This window comes from Lissotriton vulgaris, chromosome 5 (assembly GCF_964263255.1).
Source record: "Lissotriton vulgaris chromosome 5, aLisVul1.2, whole genome shotgun sequence".
Lineage (NCBI taxonomy): Eukaryota > Metazoa > Chordata > Amphibia > Caudata > Salamandridae > Lissotriton > Lissotriton vulgaris.
Genome location: NC_141693.1, coordinates 1,277,273,508 through 1,277,298,001, shown reverse-complemented (window position 1 = coordinate 1,277,298,001; position 24,494 = coordinate 1,277,273,508). Strand labels below are relative to the sequence as shown.

General features: G+C 44.3%; 1 protein-coding gene across 1 annotated transcript in view; it reads right to left on the bottom strand.

Moving 5' to 3' along the window:
* Positions 1–10,941: 10,941 nt before the first annotated feature.
* LOC147712454 (receptor-type tyrosine-protein phosphatase V-like) overlaps positions 10,942–24,494 on the bottom strand; it is a 558,680-nt gene continuing 545,127 nt past the window's right edge. Inside the window, exon 46 of the mRNA XM_086923127.1 lies at positions 10,942–11,979. Within this exon, the coding sequence (XP_086779253.1) occupies positions 11,920–11,979 (60 nt within the window). The 3' untranslated portion in view covers positions 10,942–11,919. The remainder of the gene's footprint in view (positions 11,980–24,494) is intronic.

The following is a 24,494-nucleotide window of genomic DNA, read 5'->3' as shown; positions in this document are numbered from 1 at the left end:
CTAAATTCTCTGCCCGAGGTCCTGACTGTAGGCTAGAGGACGCAGAGCCGATTTGAGGACTCTGCTGCGAGGCATGACTTCAACGCATCGACCCGGCTGCATGAATTGGAACCGACACACCGAGACTTCTACGCCAACCCATACTCCATCCAAAATACTTTTCAGTTTACCATACCCGAGTCCTTTAGGCAGCCTGGCCTTCATCGCAATTGGCCTGGAACTTTGGATTTACCCCAGTCTAGCACGACCTAAAGTAACGTTCCAGGGCTATTGACTTGTAAGCACTGTTTTTAAGATTTAGGGCCAGATGTAGGAGCCCTAATACCGGTCGGTAACGGCCGAATTCGGCCGTTACCGACTGGTATTAGGGTTTCCAGCTGTAGGGGGCCTATATTTTACCGATTCTGTAAAGTTACCGAATCGGTAAATTTACAGAATCGGTAAAATACCGAATCGGTATATTTACTGATTCGGAAAAACCACATGTAGGTGGCACTCCTAAGAGTGCCACAGGCCCTTGAAAATCGGTATTTTACCACCCAATCCTATTGGGTGGTAAAATACCAAATTCAGGTGTGCATGCACATCTGTGCATGCACACCTGTGCAATGTGACACACAGACATGCCGTTAGGGCAGGTCTGTGTGCCACATGGCACACAAGTCCGGAATTGGGGTGCTAGAGGGTGTCAAAGTGACACCCACTGCACCCTTGCAGGATTCGGTATTTACCAATTCTGTAAATACTGAATCTGTATTTCCCATTGATTCCTATGGGCTTCAAGGCCCATAGGAATCAATGGGAAATACAGATTCGGTATTTACAGAATCGGTAAATACCGACTCTTACACATTCGGTAATTTTTTACCTACATCTGCCTCCTTCCAATTTACCGACTCTTAAATACCGATTCGGTATGAGTCGGTATTTAAGAGTCGGTAAATCGGATTTACCCACATCTGGCCCTTAATCCTTAAAAATTAATATCTCAAGTTCTACTTATTGGATTTCATCATTTTGGTCTTGTTTTACTGAAATAAATATTCTTTATTTTTCTACAATGGTGATGTCTTTTTGTGGTGTTTTCACTGTATTACTTTAATTTAAGTGTTGCACAAATACTTTACACCTTGCCTCTTAAGTTGAGCCTGACTGCTCTGTGCCAAGCCACCTCTGGGTGAGCACAGATTAATTTAGGTTGTGATGTGATGTGATGTGATAAGGCACTTTTATAGCGCGCTATCATTTCGAAGAGCATCTTGGCGCTTTTTGACTTGTGTATTCCAGATGGTGAAAGTTGTAGTACTCACATTGGCGTTCAGCTCCTAGACCAGGGTTTTGCAGGTTGTGTCTGCCATGCTATAAATCCAGGTTTTAAGAAATGTCCTAAATTTACTTTCGCAAGTGATTTCACGAATTTGGTAAGGGAGTTTATTCCAGGCTTTAGCTCCTCTAACTGCTTAGGATTTTCCTCTTCTCGTAACAAGCCCGAATTTTGGAACAACCATCAGATTGGCTGTTGCCGATCTTAGTTCTCGGCGGAGGTGATAGCAAATGAAATTTTTAGACAGATATTGTGGGCCTCGTTTATGGAAGGCCCTAAAAGTTATCATTAGGACCTTAAACAGGATCCGCTTTTGGATGGGGAGCCAATGAAGCAATATCGAGTGCTGCGGAGGCTGAGGTTTTTCTAGGCATTTTCAGCACTAATCTTGCCGCAGCATGTTGGACCATTTGTAGTTTATGTAGAGCTGCTTTGTTTGCCCCCGCATATAAACTGTTACAATAATCCAACCTGGATATAATTAATGCCACTGCTACCGTTCGTCTGGCTGATAGGGGAAGAAAGGTAAATAATTTTCTGAGACCCTTTCTTAAATTGAAGCACGAGCCTGCTACTTCACTAGCCTGTTGTTTGAAGGATAATGTCTCGTCGAATTTGATTCCTAGATTTCGAGCCGCCGTCATAGTGCTAGGCGGCGCCTCGGCCTCTATCGGCCAACAGGTTTGGGGGGGAGAACAGATTATTTTTACCAAAGGGTAGAATTTCTGTCTTCGCGGTGTTACATCTCAGATGATTCATGTTCATCCACTCAAAAGTGGCCTTCAGACAGTCTCTCAGAGAGCATTCAGCAATTGCCGCGTCCTCATCCAAGATTAGGACTAGTTGGGTGTCGTCAGCATATGCTATTGAGCTGATGGCAAAGGAAGAAATGAGCTCCATCAGTGGGACCATATAAAGATTAAATAAAATGGGGCTCACACTGGAGCCCTGAGGTACCCCGGACTGGACTTCCCTTTCTTCTGAACAGTACTGCCCTAGCATAGTAATCTGCTTTCTTTGTCTCAAAAAGTTGTTAAACCATTTCAACACGGTGCCCACAATGCCCACACTCCTTAGGCGATGTATCAAGATATTGTGGGACACCGTGTTGAAGGCTGCAGATAAATCTAGCAGGATCAGGACTGCTCTTTTGCCCTTATCCAAAGCAGCTCTAATTGTTTCAGTAGAGAATAAAAGGGCAGATTCTGTCGAATGATGGGACCTAAAGCCATCCTGATTTGGATGGAGAAGATTATTATCCTCCAGGTATGCTGTAAGCGGTTTATCAATACAGGTCTCTGCAAGTTTGCATACCGCTGGAAATTTGATAGTACTGTAGGGTCTAGGATGGCTTTTTTCTGGAGAGGTCTAACAGCTGCGACCTTCTAGCATGTTGGGATATCTCCTGTTTGGAGTGAAGAATTGAGTATGGAGTTAATCGTTGGATTAACTTCATCTTTTATAACCTTTAGTAGCAGCGGAGGACAAGGATCAAAAGGGGAACCTGAATTTAGTCTGGAGATAGTTTGGGAAGATTCAGGTTGTGTGTCTGATTTACCCTTACTAGGATTGTGGCTCCTGCTTGGACAGGGTGGATACTTTGCCAACCAGATACCTCAATTCCTAACAGACCCCATATGTCAGACGGGGCTGCTTTGATGTGTGCATTACTCCCATGCTGATCGGGACATAGCCCGTGTGCTGAGTAATTCAGCAACCTAGCATGACAGAGGGGCGCTGCCATAAAGAGCAAGGGTCTTCACTAGTTTTTCTGATGCCAAGAGTGAAAGCTGCTGTTGTGACTTGTGAGTGCCTGAGCCCTGACTAAACTAAAATGATTGTAAGACTTTAGTACCTGCCAGCCTATCTAACACTAGAATCCTGACCTTAGAAGGACTGTGTTTATTATTTGAGTATGCAATATTTTACTTTGTGTTCATATACACACACTACTTTTTTCCATAGAAGCAAGTTTTTGACTGGACACTCATTTACTGCTGCTTTTGTTCATATTTTAAGTCGTAAGCCTGTGTTCACTGCCTGCATCTACCTCCCCCCAGATCTGCTTTCCATGTGGCCCTCTGAATAGGGTTCCGAGACAAAACAAATAGAGAATGTGGTGACAGCTCAGCTACAAGGTTATGTCAAGCACAATCATATTCGCGGATCAGCCTCAGATGGTCTATGTATGATATTAGATAAGTACTTTGCTGGAACAGTGCTCTTTACTATCTCTGTTGGCTAACATTATGGAAGATTTCTTCAATAAACAGTTGTTAAAATAAAGAGAGGACAAAATCTCTTCTTAATACTTATCAATAAGGTTTTGGATTCAGCCTCAGAAGCGACCCTGTGTTGATGGTCGCCAGCAATGACATCAGTATTATTATAGATTTTGTTGCTCTTGCTTTCAACATGGACTCCAGTTCAATATGGCTCAATAGACTATACACAGTTAGTCTGCAGGGCATCTTACACAGCTGATCACTTCCTTGCTGAAGCGACTCACTCAGGCTGACTTCTTGGCCCACAATTGTTCTGCATTTAAAACTGCTTAGATACCATGAATGCTCTGAAATTGCTGGACAGAAGGTTGCTGGAGTCTATCCAGAACTCCAGATGGGCATCACTATGGCATAATCCTAAAATCAATACTGAAATTAATGGTGAGGTTGCGAACACGTGGGCCGTCAAATGCATTAGGCTGATCAAGGATTTATACGCAGAAACAATTCCCAACAGGTATCATGTAAAGACAGTTTCAATAATGTATGCAATGTGCATTACAAAAAGGAAGAAACAAGGAGTCACTTAAATTTTTTGAAAAAAGGCAGTATTATTCACCAAGAAGCAAAAGGGAATGGTCTTTCACATGACAATACAGTTAAAACAGCACTGTACAGAGCAGATCATGTGACAACCCAGTGGCACTTGGTGCAAGGTGCTATATACAATTGGTGATAGTGAAGGTGCAAGTGCTAAAGTGAACAGCGTGATCGACGCATGAACTAAAGTATTTACATCAAATAATGGCTCCACAGAAACAAGTTGTAATCACTTAAAACAAGATTGTGAAAAATTGAACAGGAGCACAAAACGTGATATGTGTCATATGATTCGAGCTGTAAAGTCGACGGCGTTTCGATCCCCTTTAGTCGGGATCGTCATCAGGACAGGGTTGTCGATGGAACCAGTGCTGAATGAATCAGGGCGGCGGAAGGCAATTGGGGCTCTTCTGGTGCGGCCCTGGTTCCATCGACAACCCTGTCCTGATGACGATCCCGACTAAAGGGGATCGAAACGCCGTCGACTTTACAGCTCGAATCATATGACGCATATCACGTTTTGTGCTCCTGTTCAATTTTTCACAATCTTGTTTTAAGTGATTACAACTTGCTTCTGTGGAGCCATTATTTGATGTAAATACTTTAGTTCATGCGTCGATCACGCTGTTCACTTTAGCACTTGCACCTTCACTATCACCAATTGTATATAGCACCTTGCACCAAGTGCCACTGGGCTGTCACATGATCTGCTCTGTACAGTGCTGTTTTAACTGCATTGTCATGTGAAAGACCATTCCCTTTTGCTTCTTGGTGAATAATACTGCCTTTTTTCAAAAAATTTAAGTGATTCCTTGTTTCTTCCTTTTTGTAATGCACATTGCATACATTATTGAAACTGTCTTTACATGATACCTGTTGGGAATTGTTTCTGCTTACACGACACACCCATCCCAACGAGGTTTATGGGTCTTCTCCTGTTGTTCTTACACAAGGATTTATACGACACTAACAACAATCCACTTCCTTTTTCACCATTAGCTGGTATGCATACCCTTTCTAACATTGATTTCTATAGTTTAGAAAAGATCAAGGTAAAACTGTCTCTCACCAAATACTCGTCCCTACCGTCATGTCTTGCAATATGGCAACACTCCGCATATTGTCAATTAAATGTCGATCTATTTAACCATATTACTGATGATCAATGGCAAAATATCGGCATATTTGTGCTATGTAACAAAATTTCCCTTTATCTCATACATTCAAATTCTTCACAATGAGTCTGCTTCACTGGACCCCATCTAGACTGCACAAGCTTAACATGTGAGACTGACAAATGTTGGAACTGCAACCAAGACTCTGGCTCACACCAGCACATGTTCTTTGAAGGTCGAATCCTGGAAATATCGGCACCCGATACAGAACCCATGGTATACCCCATGGTATACCCTTTATTTATTTTATTTATAGTATTTCTAAAGCTCTCTGCAACCCTACGGGCATCCTGGCGCTGCATGAATATAGTTGAAAACACTGTGCATCCTGAGTAGAAGGTGGTCCTTTGTTTCTGGTCAATAACATTTATGGGAACAGCCATGTTTTTACTTTTTTCCTAAAGGCCATCAGTTCATCTATTTTCCTGATGGCAATAGGCAATCTATTCCACAAACGGGCTGCCGCTATACTGAAGGCTCTGCCACCATAGGTGGCTTTCCTGATCCTGGGTATGCTAATGAGGTTAGTGAAGGAGGATGGGAGAGTCCGAGTGGGTTCATACCACTTGAATTTGTTTTGTAGTGGTAGGGGACCTATCCCATGCACTGCCTTGAAGACGGTGCATAGGGATTTGAAGAGGATTCTCTGGTGTATAGGCATCCAGTGTAGTTCTGCCAGTGCAGGAGTAGTGGAGGATCTTCGCCCTCGGGAGAGTGCCATTTTTGCTGCTGCCGCCTGGACGCTCTGAAGTCTGGAAATCAGGTAGGCAGGTGATTCCAGTAACAGAGCATTACAGTAATCCAGGCGGCTGAGAATGGTGCTCCTCACTACGGTGGCTCTAACTTGTACTGGTAAAAGGGGGAGCAGCTTTCTAAGTCCTCGCATTAAAGCAAAGCAGCTGCTTACCTGCTTGTTGACATTGGTCTCCAAACTCAAACTTTCATTGAAACTGACTCGTAGGTTCCTCACTGATTTTACTGGGACTAATGGCTCTCCTGACTCCAGAGGGCAGAAATCAGAGGGCAGGCTTCTAGTGATTCTACCTACTTTACAGTGCAATATTTCGTTTTTTTCACTATTGAACTGTAGTGAGTTCTTCTTTAGACAGGATGTCATTTCCATCATGCAAGTATGGAAGGTCTCGAGTGAGTCTGCATGGGCACCATCAAGAGAGATCATCAGCTGCGTGTCGTCCGCATAGTTGATCACGCTAATGCCGTGAGCCTTGATGATGCCCATCAGGGGTTGCATGTATACATTGAAAAGTATCGGACTGATTGCAGATACCTGTGGGACTCCATATGGCATTGTGGCGAATTCCGACTGGTATGGAGGTAGTGCTACTGCCTGCCACCTGTCCGTCAAATAGGACTGGAACCAGTCAAGCGCAACTCCCCCAACTCCAATGCTCTTCAGCCTTGTCAGCAGGATATCATGACTCACCGTATCGAATGGGGCGGACAGGTCCAGCAAAATTAGGATTGCTGATTCTCCCCTGTCTGCCCTCATTCGCAGGTCGTCCAGTACCGTCAGTAAAGCTGACTCGGTTCCATGAGCTGGTCTGAAGCCGAATTGCTCCTCCTCAAGGATGTTATTAGTTTCCAGGAAGAGGGACAATGATCTGATGACCATCCGTTCCATGATCTTAATTGGGTATGGCAAGAGCGATATTGGTCGGTAGTTTTTATGGCAGTTGGGGTCCAGGTTTGATTTCTTCAGAAGGGGGGTGACAATTGCCAATTTCCAATCTTTTGGTACCATACCCGTGTTAAGAGATTGATTACACAGTTGTCGGAATACTGGGAAGAGGTCATCCCTGAACTCCTTTACTATTTTGTGAGGTAAAGGGTCCAAAGGGGATCCTGATGTTATGTTAAGAGCTGTTTGTTCGAATTCTTCTTCAGTCGGAGTCTCGAAAATCTCCAGGATAGCCTTTGGTGTGGGGTGTCTTATATTTCCCTCGTTCTTCTCCCCATTCTTGGTGTTACTGTTATGCTGCGCTGGAGGGGGGGGGGGGCATCCTTCATGCTCTTAATGATCTTGGTGATTTTTTCCTGGAAGAAGAGTGCCAGACCGTCACATAGTTCCTGTGAGGGTTTGATTTGGCTATTAGCGCATTCAGGATGGGACAGTTTTTTAATTATCCTGAAGGTGTCACGTGATTTGTTGGAGCTATGTGAGATTAGGTCTGCATAATAGTTTGCTTTGGCTATGACGATCTCTTTTTTGTATTGCACGATTGTCTGCCTCCAGAGCAGTCTCACCTGCTCTGAGTAATTTTTCCTCCAGTACCTCTCCGCCTTTTTACAGGCGTTTTCATCTTTTTCAATTTATCCGAGTACCAGGGCGTAGAAGGGTTTCCTTTTTTTCTGATTGCCTTCAGCGGTGCGATACAGTCCAGTTTCCTAGTTATCTCATTGCATAGAAGGTGATAGTTCGTAGAAATATCGTTTTCTAGATTGAACGAATCTCCCACTAGTAGGAGGTCAGACTTCCCTTCCTCTTTCCTTTTTAACAGACCCTTCCAGTCGCGGCCAATGACGGTTCTAGTCTGTGTGATTGCTGTGCCTGAGTTAGTCAGAGTATGGATGTTAAATAGTAGGAGATGGTGGTCCGAACACCCTACAGGTAGTATTGTTCCCATGGTAATATTAAATCCAGTACGTTTCCTTCCTTGTGTGTGGGGGTAGTTATCTACTGTTTTAATCCTAAATTGGTACAGGATTGTGTAATATTATGGAAGGCTGTGTCAAGTTGGCCGTTAGTCCACAGATTAAAATCTCCCAGTACCAGCAGTCTGCTGTGTGAAATTGACAGGTTATTAATGACGGTGATCAGTTCCTGCTGTTGCGTTGTATTAATATGCCCCGGAGTCCTATAGCAGATTAGGCTCGTAAGGCAATGGTATGGTCCTGCTGGACCTTCTTTTACCTATTGCAGGGAAAGTTATTCTTTTCAAATTTAAATCCTTTATCCTTCTCTCTCATCAAACCTGGTGGACATGGGTTTCATACCTCAGAGAGGCACACACCCTACAGTCTAAACTGCAATCCCCCCAATTTTCAGTGCAGTTTGGCGCTCTTTAGACATTCATGGAAAAGAACACAAATGAAGCATAACTCACTCTTGGTCAGACCCCAGTGTCTGAACAAAATCAATTCCGGTCTCCGGATATCTCACTCGCACCCCCCACACTTTCTTTTTTGGCTTGTTCTCCTTGACTACAAGGCAATACATCAGTATAATATACATTACCATAGTATGCACTCCACAGCTTTGTTACGCGATGATATGTACAAACATCTTCACATCTGGACCTACTCATATTTGGATACCGTTAGGTACCTTACATGGGCTGTATTTACAAGTGGACCCGGATTCATAGTGGATTCATAGCTACTTTTTATATTTTATTGTACCACTATAGTCATGTGTGTGAAGCTCCATATTTTTTTTTACATGGAATTGTATATCATCTATTTGACATTATTGTATTGAAGGTCTACCTTTTACTTGTATCGCAATGATATCTGATCTATGTTTTTCTTATTCAATAAAATAAAATACTTTGAACAGAAAAAACTGCTGAGTTACCCAGGGTTCCTTGTTGAGCCTAATGTTCAATCACTATGTGGCCTTTCTAGCTTGACCTTATAGCAGCCAGTGGATCCAGTTTTTTTCATTAGCAAATAATACTCAAATAATTGTAAATTTGCATGTTCAGGACCACGTTAGCAGCTGTCCTTGCTCAGTAGCCAACTAGATGAATGTAAGCTATTTTAGGCTCAACACTGATAAGAGAGAGGTATTGGTTTTCCGCAATTTTTCCATCTAGACTTTTTTTTTTTTTTTAGCAATCTAGGAATACTTTTTGACAGTAAACTTTCATTTAAAACCTATATCAATGAACTTACAGCTATCTCTATTTTTATGATGGAGCTGAGAAAAAGTATTCCTCTGCTTTCTAGTGATTCTATGAAAATATGCGTCTAGTTTACTGTTACTAGCAGGTTGGATTGCTGCAGCTTTCTCTTCTCTAGACTCTCTAGCAATCTTTTTCCTAGATTGAAACTGATACAAATGCAACTGCTCATCTTATAATAGGTCTTAACAAACGCCTCAGAACTTCCATTCACCTTGTTGTCCTTCACTGGCTACCTGTATGCAAACGCTGCCTTTTCAAGAGTCTTTGTTTCGGTCATTGAGATATGCATGGCTTCATGTCCAGAAATCTTCTCTCTTCTCCCCTTGTGTGCCGGCAACAGCCTTTCGTGCCAGCTCATTACATTTAGTAAATATGCCCACATTTGCCAAGATGCACAAAGGTGGGGAAGCTTTCTCTGTATTTGCCGCCCAAGCCTGGAAGAAGCTTCTGCCTATCATTCATGAAGATTACAATCTCTTAATTTTCCTCAAGCAGTTCAACACCTAATTATTCTTGCTTTGAACAGTGCACCTCATTCCTTCTCGAGCGTCAGGACATCCTTTGGGTATTTGCGCGCTGTCTACATTCAAATAAAGCAAAGCAAAACAAATTTAATACAACACTGGTCCTTCCTTCTTAAGAAGGAAATTTACAAAATATGCCCATAAACGTGCTCTCCGATTACAAACAGCTTCTATGTTAGTGATCCAAAAAGTTATATTTACAAGAGTTGGAGAAGAGCTTCCAGAGTGTGTGCAGCAGATGTGCCTGGAGTCTTCTCTTCTGAATTTCAGAAGTGACCCTAAAAGCTGGCTTTTCACTATGGGTGTTTAATGAGTATCTAAATAACTATTGCCCACTCAAATACCTTTAGGTTAGCGCAAAGAGGTCATTTGATGGTGCACGTTATGCTTAACAAAAAACAAATCACATAACATTCATTGCGAGAGGCATGTTCACTGTTTCGTTTGGACAGGTCTCAAATTTGATACAGTGTGTGCGCCTGCCCCTTCCCACCCTCTCTATGCCCCCACCGGTACAGGCATTTAGGCATGGCAACCACGCTTGTGGGAGCTGTGGAGTAGAGTGGACTATAAGACCAGGTTGACAGTTCTGTGGGAAATACACAAATCACATGGGTCCACCCATGTATCTACCTCTGATCCCACTTCCTACCCCTCAATAAGCAGGTCAATCTTATGTGTCTTAGGTTCTTGCTCTCTGAATGTTAGCCTGCAAAAGCGTCTGACCTTTGATATATCTTCCCTTTTTGTCTCAAGCAGTAGCTTTCGGACATTATATGTTCATGAAAACAAGAGCCCCGGAAATCCGATGCCAACCTTAACCTGAGCTTGGACCCATGGACGAGACCATGCAGAAGCACTGAGAAGAAAGATATTTTCCATTACAGCACCATCCCAAAGACAAAGGACAACTTCAATGGCTTATGACACACACAGGGAAATGAACTAGGACTCTAAGAATGGCAAAGTACCTTCTTGGCTGGAAATAAGCAAGATTGGCACAGCTTTTTCTATTGTAGGGAATTTACTCTTGGCTCTTGAGAGGATGTAAAATCAATCAAAGATCAACATGTTGCATAGAGATTACTTGTTCTGGCGGGAACTGGAACTGTTAGGACAAGCATTGGCAAGTCCTGATTAAATCACGAAAAAAGACACTACAGTGAAAAAACACAACAATTGTTTATTTTATAAAATGCACCTATGAAATAAGAATTTGATGATTTAGTGCACGTTTGAGTTGTACAACAGTCACTTATTCACTGAAAAGCAAGCACTCCGTAGGAGGCAGAATGATACCCCAACCACCCAACAACATGTGGTGAGGCAGAAACACTTCTCTTGACAGAGCCAAAGTTCACTAGGTATATATTGAACAATTGATAACAAAGGTCCTACAGACAGCTGCGCTGTAAAGCCAGACGCAAAATGACCCTCAGTGGGCAGCCAACGGCCCGAAGGATAAATGAAGGTCTCTTAAATCTGGATAATAATCAGGAGCTGAGTAATCCATTAGAAGGGCCAAATATAAAGGTTAGTAAAAAGAATCAATGGAAGAGAACAAGTCCCTTCGTCCACTCACCAGAAAAATATCCCTGCTACCCGTCCCAAGCCATTGACAATATAGAGTTAATTACTTTGAGTTAAAGCCAAACCAGAGCTTTCCCATTAATTAACTTTGCAGATATCATAGGATCCGTCATTCCTCATAAAAAGACACACATAATGGTAAGTCTTTGTGCTGTCAGTGCTGATTCAATGCGAGAGATGTAGAGGTTTTCGCGAAGAAGATGAAAGTACAGGGTGGTTGTCCTGCCAAGGTTTCCATTCTCAGAATGGGCAATGTTACACCACAGTGCTTGACTCTTTTGGGCAGGTGAGTACTGTTACAACTATATGTTCCCAAGTGCAGTGTCATGGCCAGGGTTCAGAATAGAGGAGTCTGGTGTTGTAACATTCAACATCTACTGGACCCAAAGCCTGGGCGCGTATCTTCTGCTCTTCCGTGACTGATCTTGCTTCCGCCTGTCGTCTTTTTTCAGCCATTCTGGCATCCTGAGCTCCAGCCAGCAAGAGCCATCGTTTCCCTTTGTCTGGGCCCCTAAGGTGCAGGCCATCATCAGGCATCTCTTGAGCTTTACCCCTTCAGGACTGCTTTTCAGACAGCACATTCTTGAGACAAGTATGGAGGAAGACATACTGGTCCTAGGAAACGAAGAAAAACACACATTTGGTATTTTCAGTGATAGTATTTTAAGACACACCTTTTAACCAGATTTTCTCACTATTATTTCTCAAGTATGAGCTTCATTCGCTTGTTCTTCACTGACATTCACACCTTTTCTGTTTAATGGTTGTGTAATATTATGAGGCAACCCCTTTATTGTGGCATTATGCATAAGAGCATCCCAAAAAGATTATTAACTACTTTGTGGTTTATTCCGATTTCTCTACAGAATTGACAGGACTGGGACTATGTAAAATAAGCGTAGGTAGGAGGCACCAACAGGCAGGCGTCAGATTAAAGGATTGAAACATTTCACTTTGCCTTTGGTAGTAACTGCCCATGCACCAACCTTAAGAACTCACTTGACATTGTACTGTAATGTGCAACCAACGTTCTGCTAGCTAATGGGGAAAAGAACCATATAGGATCAGTTTCCAGGGGGTGCAACAGGTGGGTGCGCTCGCTTTTTGCTCTCCTTGGGCACTTTGTCATTACATAACGGGTCACAGATGCTTGCATCGCCCCTTCTGTAATAAAGATAGTGCCAGCGCAAAATTTTCACCTGTGCCATCTCAAGGGGGTGCTACCTCATGTGCATGGGAGTGTGGCTCCTGCAAATGAGGCAATAATTAGCTTTGAACCCACGTCATGTTACAGACACATCAAGAAAGAGGCAGTTAGGAGACACAATGACAATGTGCCATGTAGTTGTGCTGCACAGTTAGTGCGGCCACTGAGGGAACCCCTTGTGAGGTGGGCATTGGTATCCAAGGGACACCTCCCAGGCACTGCCAGGGAGGCAGATGCAGTTACTCATTGCACCTGCATGCAGGGGGTTCTTCAACCTCGGCCCCACTTTGAAATGTAGGCAGGGTTGCCATCTGCACTGAAAGATGGGCTCAAAGCTTAAAACAGCTGGTCTGCCTTTCACTGGTGTGCTATTCTCCATACAGGGATGAGTTCAGACCTACACTACAAATAGTGCATTTGGTGTGAAAAGGGGCACTGTCTTAGACAGCGCCTGGGGCACAGAATTAATTGTGCACTATGGCACAGAGCAAGACAGTACCCCACATCTGTGATGCTGCTGCAATTGACCTCTGATCTCAGGATCTCACAACCTGATGGTGGAGCCAGTATTCGAAGTCACAGTCCTAGAGGTGGCCTGCCCAATGAGCAAACATGTGAACATTCTTTATAATCCTGGGCCTTTGGTATGTGACTAACACTGCTCCTCTCAGTAGATTACTCGTGCGTGGTTCAACCACAGCCTGACTGGCATTTCAGAGGATTACATGGGGTCCATTGTGCTCCAGCACTACAAATAATTCAGAGACATTGTCCCATTTGGAATGTCCCAGCTTCCCATCAGTTAAGTCCTTCTCTGATGGCTTTTAACTTAAGCCGCTGTCACCAGAGAGCCTTCCAAGAGGTCCAGAAATTACCTTGTATCAATAATGCCTTATATCCCCTTCGCTTGTGTGGGCACAGCTTTCCTTAATTTTTCTCTGTACATCCAGTATTGCTTGCCCAAACATTAAATAAGCCACTACATTTATTTATTTTTTAACTTTATTGCATGATTTGTTAAAAACATTTGCACAGTATACAGAGATAGAAGTTCGTTCGTTAGGGACTGACTTTGACAAGTTCAAAAGCATTGTTATGTCCTTAGGTACTGGCTTTGGTAGGAAAGTTAAAAGCATCGTTAAAACCTACAATCTAAAAGCTTGAGCAGTTAGGAATTAAGAAAAGAATCATTGTAACATAAAAGGTTCTGTTGCATATTGCACAGTGCGAAATATTATGTGAATTGTATTTGTTTAAAAAAAGAGAGTTAGGCATCTTCCTAAGTGGAGGGGGAGAAGATTATGTGAGAAAAACAATTTGAACAAATAAACGCCTTGTGTCATGCATTGGTTGAAAGTCTAGAGCATGACCGTTAGTCAGTAACCGGCGGCAATAGACTCAGTGAGGGCGAGGGGACAGGTTGCCCGTCTGTCCCTCGCATTCACATCTCTCCTCCTCTAGCATCTTGATGAAGCGATCCATGAATCTGACCAAGGCGCAGTTCAGGGAAGTGTTCAGGGGGTCAAAAGAAGCCAGGACAGCTCCTCTTCAGGATTTTGTGTCTTTTGCAATCCAACCCCTCCGTAGCAGAGCCCTTCTATCCTCTAAGAGGTTAGGGCACAGGCTGATTAAGTGTATTATATCCTCCTTGTGTTGGCTGCAGAGCCGACACTTTTCCTGAGAAAAGTCTCTTTTCAATTTAGGGAGGTGACAAGATAGGGGGATCACCCCCATTCTCAACTTTAGAAGCTGTAGCTTAGTCCGGTCGTTGAAAGGGTTTGTTAGCTAGCGTTGTGGTTTCATTTGTATGTACGTACATAGGGCCATTCAACCATGATTCCGTACTGAGAGGCTGGCCCTATCTTCTATTGAAGAAAAGCGGTTCGTACTGATTTTTGCTAACCTCTTAAATTCATGTTGGCTCACCAATAGGTTTTAAAAAATTGAGAAAATGCACTATTAAAACCATGGAATACATCTCCTTGGGCAGCAAATTTTAAGAATATCAATTATGATTAAATACAAATTACTTTTGATAGAGTGTTTGTGTTAGCCCTTTTCATTACTGCACATTACCAGAGAGAAGAGAACATGTCCACTGTATGCACATAACCGTCCTGATTTTTTAGCAATGGCACATATGCAGTATAAATATACAAAGAGAAATTCTGCAACGTCTTGAGAAATATGAAAGTTTACTTCAGGAGCTTAGCTTAGTCAATGAGATTGGGAGGTGTGAATCTGAAAAATACCAACTGAATAAGCAGTGGGCTTCAGGGTGGAGGGGTGAGATGACCAAGTTTCGGATGGACTGATTTGCATTTGGAAGGTCTCTGTCTAGAGTAGCGCAGTGGGCGAAAAACAGTGTGTTGAAATGCTATCCTGAGCAATTACCACTGGTTAGACTATTTGCAAACATTCATCGCATCACCTTTTGGGTGTCTGATTACCAGTAGTATGCCTGGAAACTTGAGACTATGCAGCTTTCCAAGGCTACTACTGCCAAAGTTTGTGAACTCCAAAAAGTAGTACATTTCAATCCATTCAAGGATTACTTCTATAGGTGCACATTTTCTCTCCTATTTTAAACGTGGGTGTGGTAACAACCGGACATTAACGGCATCTGAGGAAGGCTTATTTTAGCCGAAATGCATCATGCTCAGCTGATTGTCCAATAAAAGTGTTTCCTGATGGAATTTCCCCGTGTGGCCGCTTTCTTCATCTAATGGAGGGTTCGTTGCACATATATAAACATACATATATATATATATATATATATATATATATATATATATATATATATATATTACCTACTGGCTATCGCCAGTAGGTATATATAGTTAGAATTTTTTCCCTATGGGACTTTTGAAAATTCTATGTCTAATAACTTTGGCGTTTGTGGACGGAATCGGCTGAAATTTTCAGGAAAATGGCACATTTTGTTTCTGAGCAGCCCCTGAAAATTTGGTGGGGTTTCGTCAAGGGGGGGCTGAGAAAAAAGGGGGGTCCCAAAACGCGTTTTTCCCATTCATTTTTCCATAGGGCGGTTGGACTCACTTTTAGCTCGAACGGCTGAATGGATTTGCACGAAACTTGGCAAAATTGTAGGGACTGTTAGCCCGATGTGCCTTTGCTAGGTCTCAATATATGTGCTCCAGTAGTTTTTGAGAAATTAACGTTCAAACCAAGATATATATCTGTAACAGCGCTCTGGGCAGCGATCCGGTCCGCTTACTTTTCGCTTATCGGAACTTTGCGCGCAGAAAGCTGATTGGCTCTCCGGTGTCTGTCAACATTCTAAACAGTCCGGAGCGGACGCCATCTTGTCTCTCGGTAGGATCGAGAGAGAAGAAGAGGTGGAAAACGAAGGGGGAATTTAATGAAAGGGGGCAAGGTATCCCCCTCTTGACCCCCTAGGAATGTTGTTGGGGTTATTAAAGGGTCCCGTGGGGAAAATAAAAAAAAAATGATTTTTCACGGTAGAAGCGCGGCCGCGAACTGGTAGCGAAACGGGAATTCGCCATTTTGTGCTTCGTAAATTAAATTACTAGTTATAAGTGGGTGCGGGAGACGTATCCTAATCCCCTATGTTTCCTGAGGGTGGGTGAGGAGGCTGATATATGTTGATACATCTCTTCCAGCGGCTGTGCGTGAGCTTTTTTTTTTTTTTTGCTGCGTGACAGTCCGGAGCGGCCGCCATCTTGTCTCTCGGTAGGATCGAGAGAGAAGAAAAGGTGAAAAACTAAGGGGGAATTTAATGAAAGGGGGCAAGGTATCCCCCTCTTGACCCCCTAGGAATGTTGTTGGGGTTATTAAAGGGTCCCGTGGGGAAAATAAAAAAAAAATGATTTTTCACGGTAGAAGCGCTTCACGGGCCGCGAACTGGGCCGCAAACTGGTAGCGAAACGGGAATTCGCCATTTTGTGCTTCGTTAATTAAAGTACTAGGTATAAGGGGGTGCGGGAGACATATCCTAATCCCCTATGTTTCCTGAGGGTGGCTGAGGAGGCTGATATATGTTGATACATCTCTTCCAGCGGCTGCGCCATCTTGCCTTTTTTCGAATGCCACAATTTTGTCGTGCACGGCAGCCATTTTAGATGCCAGGCTGGTTCCAGGCTATCACCTAACCCTGCGGATGTAGTTTATGGCCCCAGCTGTAGAGAATTCAGACATGCCAATCCTCCCGATTCAGGCGTGTGAGTACTGATTTCAGTGCTAGTCTCCCGCCTCCCGATTTCTGCAAGCAAAAACCCGGGGGCATATTACGAACAAGTAGCGATAATTTTTGTCTCTAACTTGTTTAGAGACAAAAATTATCGCCGCACATCGGCGATTTTTATCGCAGATAAACCTTGCTATTATCGCAGAAAAGTCAGCGATATTCATGTATTATCGACCTAATGCTCTTAGCCATGTTATCCACCTCCCATTGGATAACATGGCTAAGAACTGCTCAGGGCAGGTGTTAGATTTTGGACATATTCGCGCTTAGCGCGAATATCTCCAAAAGTTGGTAATAGAAGGTAGCGATGTTAGGGACTGTTTCCAGTCGCTAACATCTTGGCACGCCACTTTGCATGTCATTAGTGATAAGTATCACTGACATGCAAAGCGGGGCCCAAGATGGTCGCTATCTCCTTTTAGCTGTCACTAACTGGTGTTAGCGACAGCTTGATAATAGGGAAATAATTTTATCTCCGCTTTCATGGTTTTTAAAGCCAAAAAAGCGGAGATAAACCCCCTTGATAATATGCCCCACGATTCCTTGGGGGTTTCAGCTGACAGGGCTTGGTATTGTGTTACATGGTAATTTTTCCATGAAACGTCAGAGGGTCGATGCAAGGGTTCTAGAAGAGGTGATAAACCATTTAAGCCTCATGAACAAGCGCATGGTCTTTTAAAGATTTGTGAAGTACTCGGGGCGGCGGTGTGTGTGTGCCCTCTTTCAGGAGCGGGCGGGGGGGCACTGCCAGCAACTTGCCAGGTCAGGTAGTGTTCAACACGTGCATCACCCTTTCTCTGCCTGCTATTGCGCTCCATGCTTCGGAAAGGTGAGAAAAAGAACGTGCATTTGAGTTTGAAATGTCCGATCCTGCAGCAGCACACTTCCAAAGCCCACACATGACAATAACCCGATTCAAGGCCCCATTCACTCGTTTTTAAAAAAATAGATAACACTCCAACAAAATAAGGTTATAAAACTTTATTAACTACTAACTTTAACGAACGGAACAAAAACTAAAAACATTTAAACATTTCTCAATACAAAAAGCAACAATGGTTAGAAGCTGTCTTTTGTGCGAATAGTCCCAAGGCAGCACAACGTGCAGAGTTCTGGACGGCACCCAGGTGATGTCGCCTGGGTGCCGCACTGGTTTAGGGATCCTACAATGCTGCTCCGAAAATTGGCGTGGGGCGTCCCGGGTGGGGCGGGGGGAGGCCTCGTCAGTAGCGGTCTGTTGTGCGAATAGTCCCAAGGCAGCACAACGTGCAGAGTTCTGGACAGCACCCAGGTGATGTCGCCTGGGTGCCGCACTGATTTAGGGATCCTACAATGCAGCACAGAAAAACAGCGTGGGGCGTCCCGGGTGGTGTGGGGGGAGGCCTCGTCAGTAGCGGTCTGTGTCCAGTGTCACATGGCTGACACAACATGTACGACAGGCACCCAGGTGATGTCCAGTAAACTGCCGCACTGGTTTTGGTATCCTACAATGCTGCTCCGAAAATTGGCGTGCGGCGGCCTGGGGGGGGGGGCGTGGGGGAGCCGGCGTGAACGGGCCTCCCCAGGTGGCGGCCATCTAGCTGAGTTGCGCTCGCTCTTGCGGCCACAGCGTCTCGCTCACCATGTTGTTGAGTTGCTCCCACTCTTGCAGTGCAGCGATAGGCGGCTGCCACATGGCTCTTAAAATGGCGGACAGCTCCTCGGTTTTAGGCCTGGTCCACTGAAATGGTCCTGGGACACTTTGGAACTCGGACGCTTGCCTGCTAGGGCTTGGGTTCCATTCTCGAAAAGCGTCCCCTCAGCCGTGAAGATTGTATAATAGTCTTGGGGGCCCCCGACTCCCGCAGGACTCCGGTGGGGAGCGGCTGCCATGATTGCTCGCGGAATGACCACGACGGAGCCACGAGATGGTGGTGCTCTCATGCTGACGCCAGCTTCAGTCTGAATGATCCAGAAACAAGGTGGGGCTTTCATCGTTTGGGAAAAAAAAAATGTTCTAAACCAATGAAAAGTGTTATTTTTAGGTCATATGACCAAGCCTTCCATCTTTAGGAAACCAAAAGTAAAATGAACCAATGAAAAGTTTTATAAACAAGTCACATGACCTGTTATGCGGCATAGGGCTACAAAAAGCGTAGAAAATCCGTTGGCACGTGAGGCGGCGTCAGTAGCGGACCGATGTGCGAATAGGCCGAAGGCAGCACAACGGGCCGAGATCCGGATGGTACCAAGGTGGTGTCCAGCTAATTGCCGCACTGGTGTGGCCATCCTACAATGCTGCGCCGAAAGACGGCGTGTCCAGCTGAATTGCGGTCACTGTTGCGGTACAGTGACTCGAACGCGCCGAGATCCGGATGGCACCGAGGTGGTGTCCAGCAAATTGCCGCACTGGTGTGGCCATCCTACAATGCTGCGCCGAAAGACGGCGTGTCCAGCTGAATTGCGGTCACTGTTGCGGTACAGTGACTCGAACGCGCCGAGATCCGGATGGCACCGAGGTGGTGTCCAGCAAATTGCCGCACTGGTGTGGCATCCTACAATGCTGCGCCGAAAGACGGCGTGTCCAGCTGAGTTGCGGTCACTGTTGCGGTACAGTGAGTCGAACGCGCCGAGATCTGGATGGCCCCGATGTTGTGTCCAGCAAGTTGCCGCACTGGTGTGGCCATCCTACAATGCTGCGCCGAAAGTCGGCGTGGGGTGCCCCGTTGGCTTATGAGGTGATGTCAGTAGTGGACCGATGTGTGAATAGGTCGGAACCAGCACAAGGCACCAAGATCCGAATGGCAAGTCCTGGATGTTGAGTGCCTCAGTTGAGATTTCTGAGCAGTGCTTGTAAGACTGTCTGAAGCTTATTTGCACCTGCTGCAGCTTCACTAGGTCCGGCGGAACTTTTTGCCTTTTCCTTTCTGCTTCTTTTCCTACAATGCGTTTCATCTGAAGACACGACCAGGTCCCTGAATGTGTGCAGGGGGACGCTATTGATTGAATGAACGCGCCGAGATCTGGATGGCACCGAGGTGGTGTCCAGCAAATTGCCGCACTGGTGTGGCCATCCTACAATGCTGCGCCGAAAGTCGGCGTGGGGTGCCCCGTTGGTTTATGAGGTGATGTCAGTAGTGGACCGATGTGTGAATAGGTCGGAACCAGCACAAGGCGCCCTGCACTGTTGAGCCTTTTTCAATGCCTGTTTTTTGTTGTTTCCCCTCCATCAAAAACAAAACAAAAATACAAGGCGCCAAGATCCGAATGGCAAGTCCTGGATGTTGAGTGCCTCAGTTGAGAGTTCTGAGCAGTGCTTGTAAGACTGTCTGAAGCTTATTTGCACCTGCTGCAGCTTCACTAGGTCCGGCGGAACTTTTTTCCTTTTCCTTTCTGCTTCTTTTCCTACAATGCGTTTCATCTGAAGACACGACCAGGTCCCTGAATGTGTGCAGGGGGACGCTATTGATTGAATGAAAATGGCGGCTTGACACAAAGCTGACTCAAGCGTTACTGTTGGTGCTATACAGACAAAAATTGGTTTTCAGTTTGTACATTCTTCAGGTTTTTTTTTTCCATCCAAGTCTGATTGAGAGTTTGTAGAAAAATGGCTTCAGATTTTCCACATACTACTCTTCAACATTCTTCCTAAATGTAACAATGTGAAACTCACTAGGAGAACGGCTGTTTCTGTTTCCTTTCAAAATGCTGCCACCAATATTTTCTGAATGGAAGACACCATCTTGTAGCATAAAGGGCCGAAAGGGGTTCTGGTCTGGCCGATGGTTGGTGGAGACATTTTGACTATATCTTGGACCTGCCCGGCCTCGCCCAAAATGGCGCCGGTATAAATGGGACTCGTAACTCTTTGCCCGCAAATGTATATCTAGAAAATGTTATTGTAAGTGGCCCTGTCGTATTTTAATTACAAAATGTACGTCCACCGATTCCGCAACTGTTAGACACCTTTGTTCTTGTCACCTAATGGCCCGCTCGTTACGTTCTTCTACAGTGTAAATGTCTCCTCATCATATACGATTTCAGTTTGCTCCGTGGCCGGCCCACGTGGTTATAGGCCCGTATTTGTATACTGACATTTTCACAATAAAGGTTTTTAAAACAAAACACGGTAGTAGTATTTTCATTTGTAAAGTTTTTACTTTTAGTGACTGTTTTCGAATCAGTAAAAGGCAAGTGAAATAAAGCAGTCCAATTACATGACGGATAAAAGGTATAATATGTAGGAACGCAGTAAAGATAAATGGTCAAGGGCAGTTGTGTTTTTCATGTCTGCAACATAAAGTGATCGATAAGAATCTGATAATCAGGCGTATCGGCGACTAAGACAGCAGGCCGAATCTCTTTTACTCAACGGCTCCGTCATGGAAGGAAGAAACGCCCTTTTTCTCGAAAAAGGAATATATTTTACTTGCAAGACAGTTGTAAATTTTCCGGGAAAGTACATTAGCCTGGAATATTATAACATATGTTTGAAAAAAAAATATTGTTCGAAAATAATAAAAAGCGTAATTTTTAGGTCATATGACCAAGCTTTTCATCATTAAATTAACAAAAGTAAAATGAACCAATGAAAAGTTTTATTAACAAGTCACATGACCTGTTATGCTTACGTTACGCGCTGCGCGCCGCGCCTCGGATCACTTCCGGGTGCGCTAACGCGGCGTGTCATAAAACGCATTACGCGACAACGTAGGTCAAGAATATAGTCTAAATGTCTCCACCAACCAGCGTTCAGAACACAACCCCTTTCAGCAGTCCCAAAAGTTCTGTTAAATGACAACAGAGGGGACAGGCAACAAGAACCATCAGTCAAAGAGGGGAGGGCAAGTTCTTCTCTTCCGGGTCATGTTGGGGCGCTACCGGAACTGATCGAATTGGTAGTCTACAGTGTTTCTGGATGTTTCAGACTAAAGCTGGCGTCAGCATGAGACCACTACCATCTCGTAGCTCCGTCGTGGCCATTCCACGAGCAATCATGGCAGCCGCTCCCCACCAGAAGCCTGCGGGAGTCGGAGGCCCCCAAGACTTTTGTAGAATCTTCACGGCTGAGGGGACGCTTTTCGAGAATGGGACCCAAGCCCTAGCAGACAAGCGTCCGAGTTCCAAGGTGTCCCAGGGCCATTTTAGTGGACCAGGCCCAAAACCGAAGAGCCGGCCGCCATTTTGAGAGTCCTGTGGCAGCCGCCTATCGCTGCACCGCAAGAGCGGGCGCATCTCAACTACATGGTGAGCGAGACGCTGTAGTCGCAAGAGCGGGCGGAAAACAGCTGAATGGCGGAAGAGGCACAGTGTAGCAAAAGCGGGCGGAATGGCAACTAAAACGATAAAGGGGCGCCCCACTACAGCTTGTCTTCAGGTCAAACGGATTGTGGGACAAGGTCCAGAATTGAAGAGTCATCAAAAGGCAAAAAGTTCCGCCGGACCCCGGGAGCCGGCCGCCTATGTCGGGGGCGATCTCAGGCTACACCAGTGCTATAAGACTTGGGGAGGGTGTCGGAGCCAAGCGTCTTCTCCGAGTCCATGGCCATCACACCGCCCCTCAGGGGCCTCCGTCAAGCTGTTTAGGAAGGTAACATATCACATTGTTTTCTAATGCAGTCAGGTCCACAAACGACACTCACTTACTTTGAGAATAGTGAAGCTGCAGTAGGTGGAAATAAGCTTCAGACAGTGTTACAAGCACTGCTCAGAACTCTTAACTATGGCACCCAACATCCAGAACTTATGCTATTTGAGAATGGTAGTGACATCGAAGCATCTCAGGGACCAAAACCATTAACGTACTTTCACGTATGAAAATCTTACTTGGGGAGGGGGCAGGAGCGAAGCGCCCCCTCCCAGTCAGCGCCACCACACCGTATGTTGAAAATCTGAAGCCATCGTTCTACAAAGTCAACCAAACTTGGATTGAAAAATCTAGAAAAATGTACAAACTGAAAACCAGTTTTGGTCTGCATAGCATCAGTAACAACGCTTGAGTCAGCTTTGTGTCAAGCCGCCATTTTGATTCAACAAAGCACAGGCATTGAAAAAGGCTGAAATTCAGAACTCTAAACTATGGCACCCAACATCCAGGAGCTTGCTATCCGGATCTTGGAGCCTTGTGCTGTTTTCGATCTATTCACACATCGGTCCACTACTGACATCATCTTATAAACCAACGTTATGTAAATAGTTTTTTAATAAAATGTTTTACCCTGTTTCTTTGCTGGTGTGTTGTCTATATTTTTAATATTTGCATAGGGTTTGTCGTTATTTTGTGCGGGATGGGTGATGGAGCCGAGCTGTCTTGCAGCCCTCATGGTGTGGAGCTCAGTTCATCTCACTATTTTCGTATTTCTCAAGAAGGGTTGTTCCTAATATTTCTATTTTAGCGAGGTCAAAAAGAGATCCAATTAGTGGCCTACTGATTTTGCTCGATTACTTTTATTTTTTTACACGATTTTTCACTATCTGCAAAGACTAAACAGAGTATTGCGACTTTGTGCTTGTTTGTAAATAGAGAATGATCCAAAGAGAACCAATTCTAAAACAGTAAATGCTTGGACAACAATCAATCAAATGGAGAGACAAGGAGGCACGACGGATTACAACGGGGGTAAAGGCCTGCGTTAACTACCCTTCAGTATCTGCAAAGAGAGAGTACTACTAAGGCAAAAGAGGGGGGGGGGTGCAGCGTTCAAAGCACATCAGCGTGCATAAATACGAAAATGTTTTTATCTATCACGTACTTGACATTTTAAAGCTTTTCATATTTGCTATTAAAAAACCAATGAAATTCACAGAAAAAACCATAGGTTATAGTGGATATATAGTTAGGAATTTGCATTTACAAAACCTTGAAAATTCAATGAAAAAACCATAGGTTATAGGCCATATATAGTTAGGAATTAGCATTTACAAAACCTTATTTTACTCGCATAAAACCATTGAAATTCCATATATAGTTAGAAGCGCTAACTATATATCGCGCACCCGCAATCCACTGCTGATGATGTCACATATTACATCATTCATGACATGGTCAGTGACATCACTGATGACATCACTGATGACATCTCAAATGACATCACTGATGACAACTCAAATGATATCAATGATGACATCTCAAATGACATCACTGATGACATCACTGATGACAACTCAAATGACATCACTGATGACATCTCATTTGTCATCACTGATCACATCACTCATGTGATAATACAATGAACCTCTTCAGACTCTAATATAACCTTACATACACTCAGTATAAACAGACACTCACAGACTGTCACTCATCCATGGAGTTACTCACACACCTAGTCAGTCATGCAAAGAATCAATCACACCTCCATTTCCTCAACTATACAGTTATACACATCTTACTTATTCAAACATATAATAACACATATTTACTCTCTTATATAATCCCTGATACAAGCTCACAGTGATCGATACAGCCACTCACACATTCACTGGCTCTTATGTTCAGTTATTTATATATCTCAACTCTCACATGTATTGTGTTTTACATACGTACTTACTTGCACATGTAGCAATGAGAAATCCATTCACTCACCAACACACCCATGCACAGTCAACCGCCCATATAGCTGTTTCCACATGCACTCTTGAACTCATACTCCTAGTGAATCAACTGCTTACACATCTATGCACAGAGTCACGCACCTCCCAGCCACCCACACACACACTCAG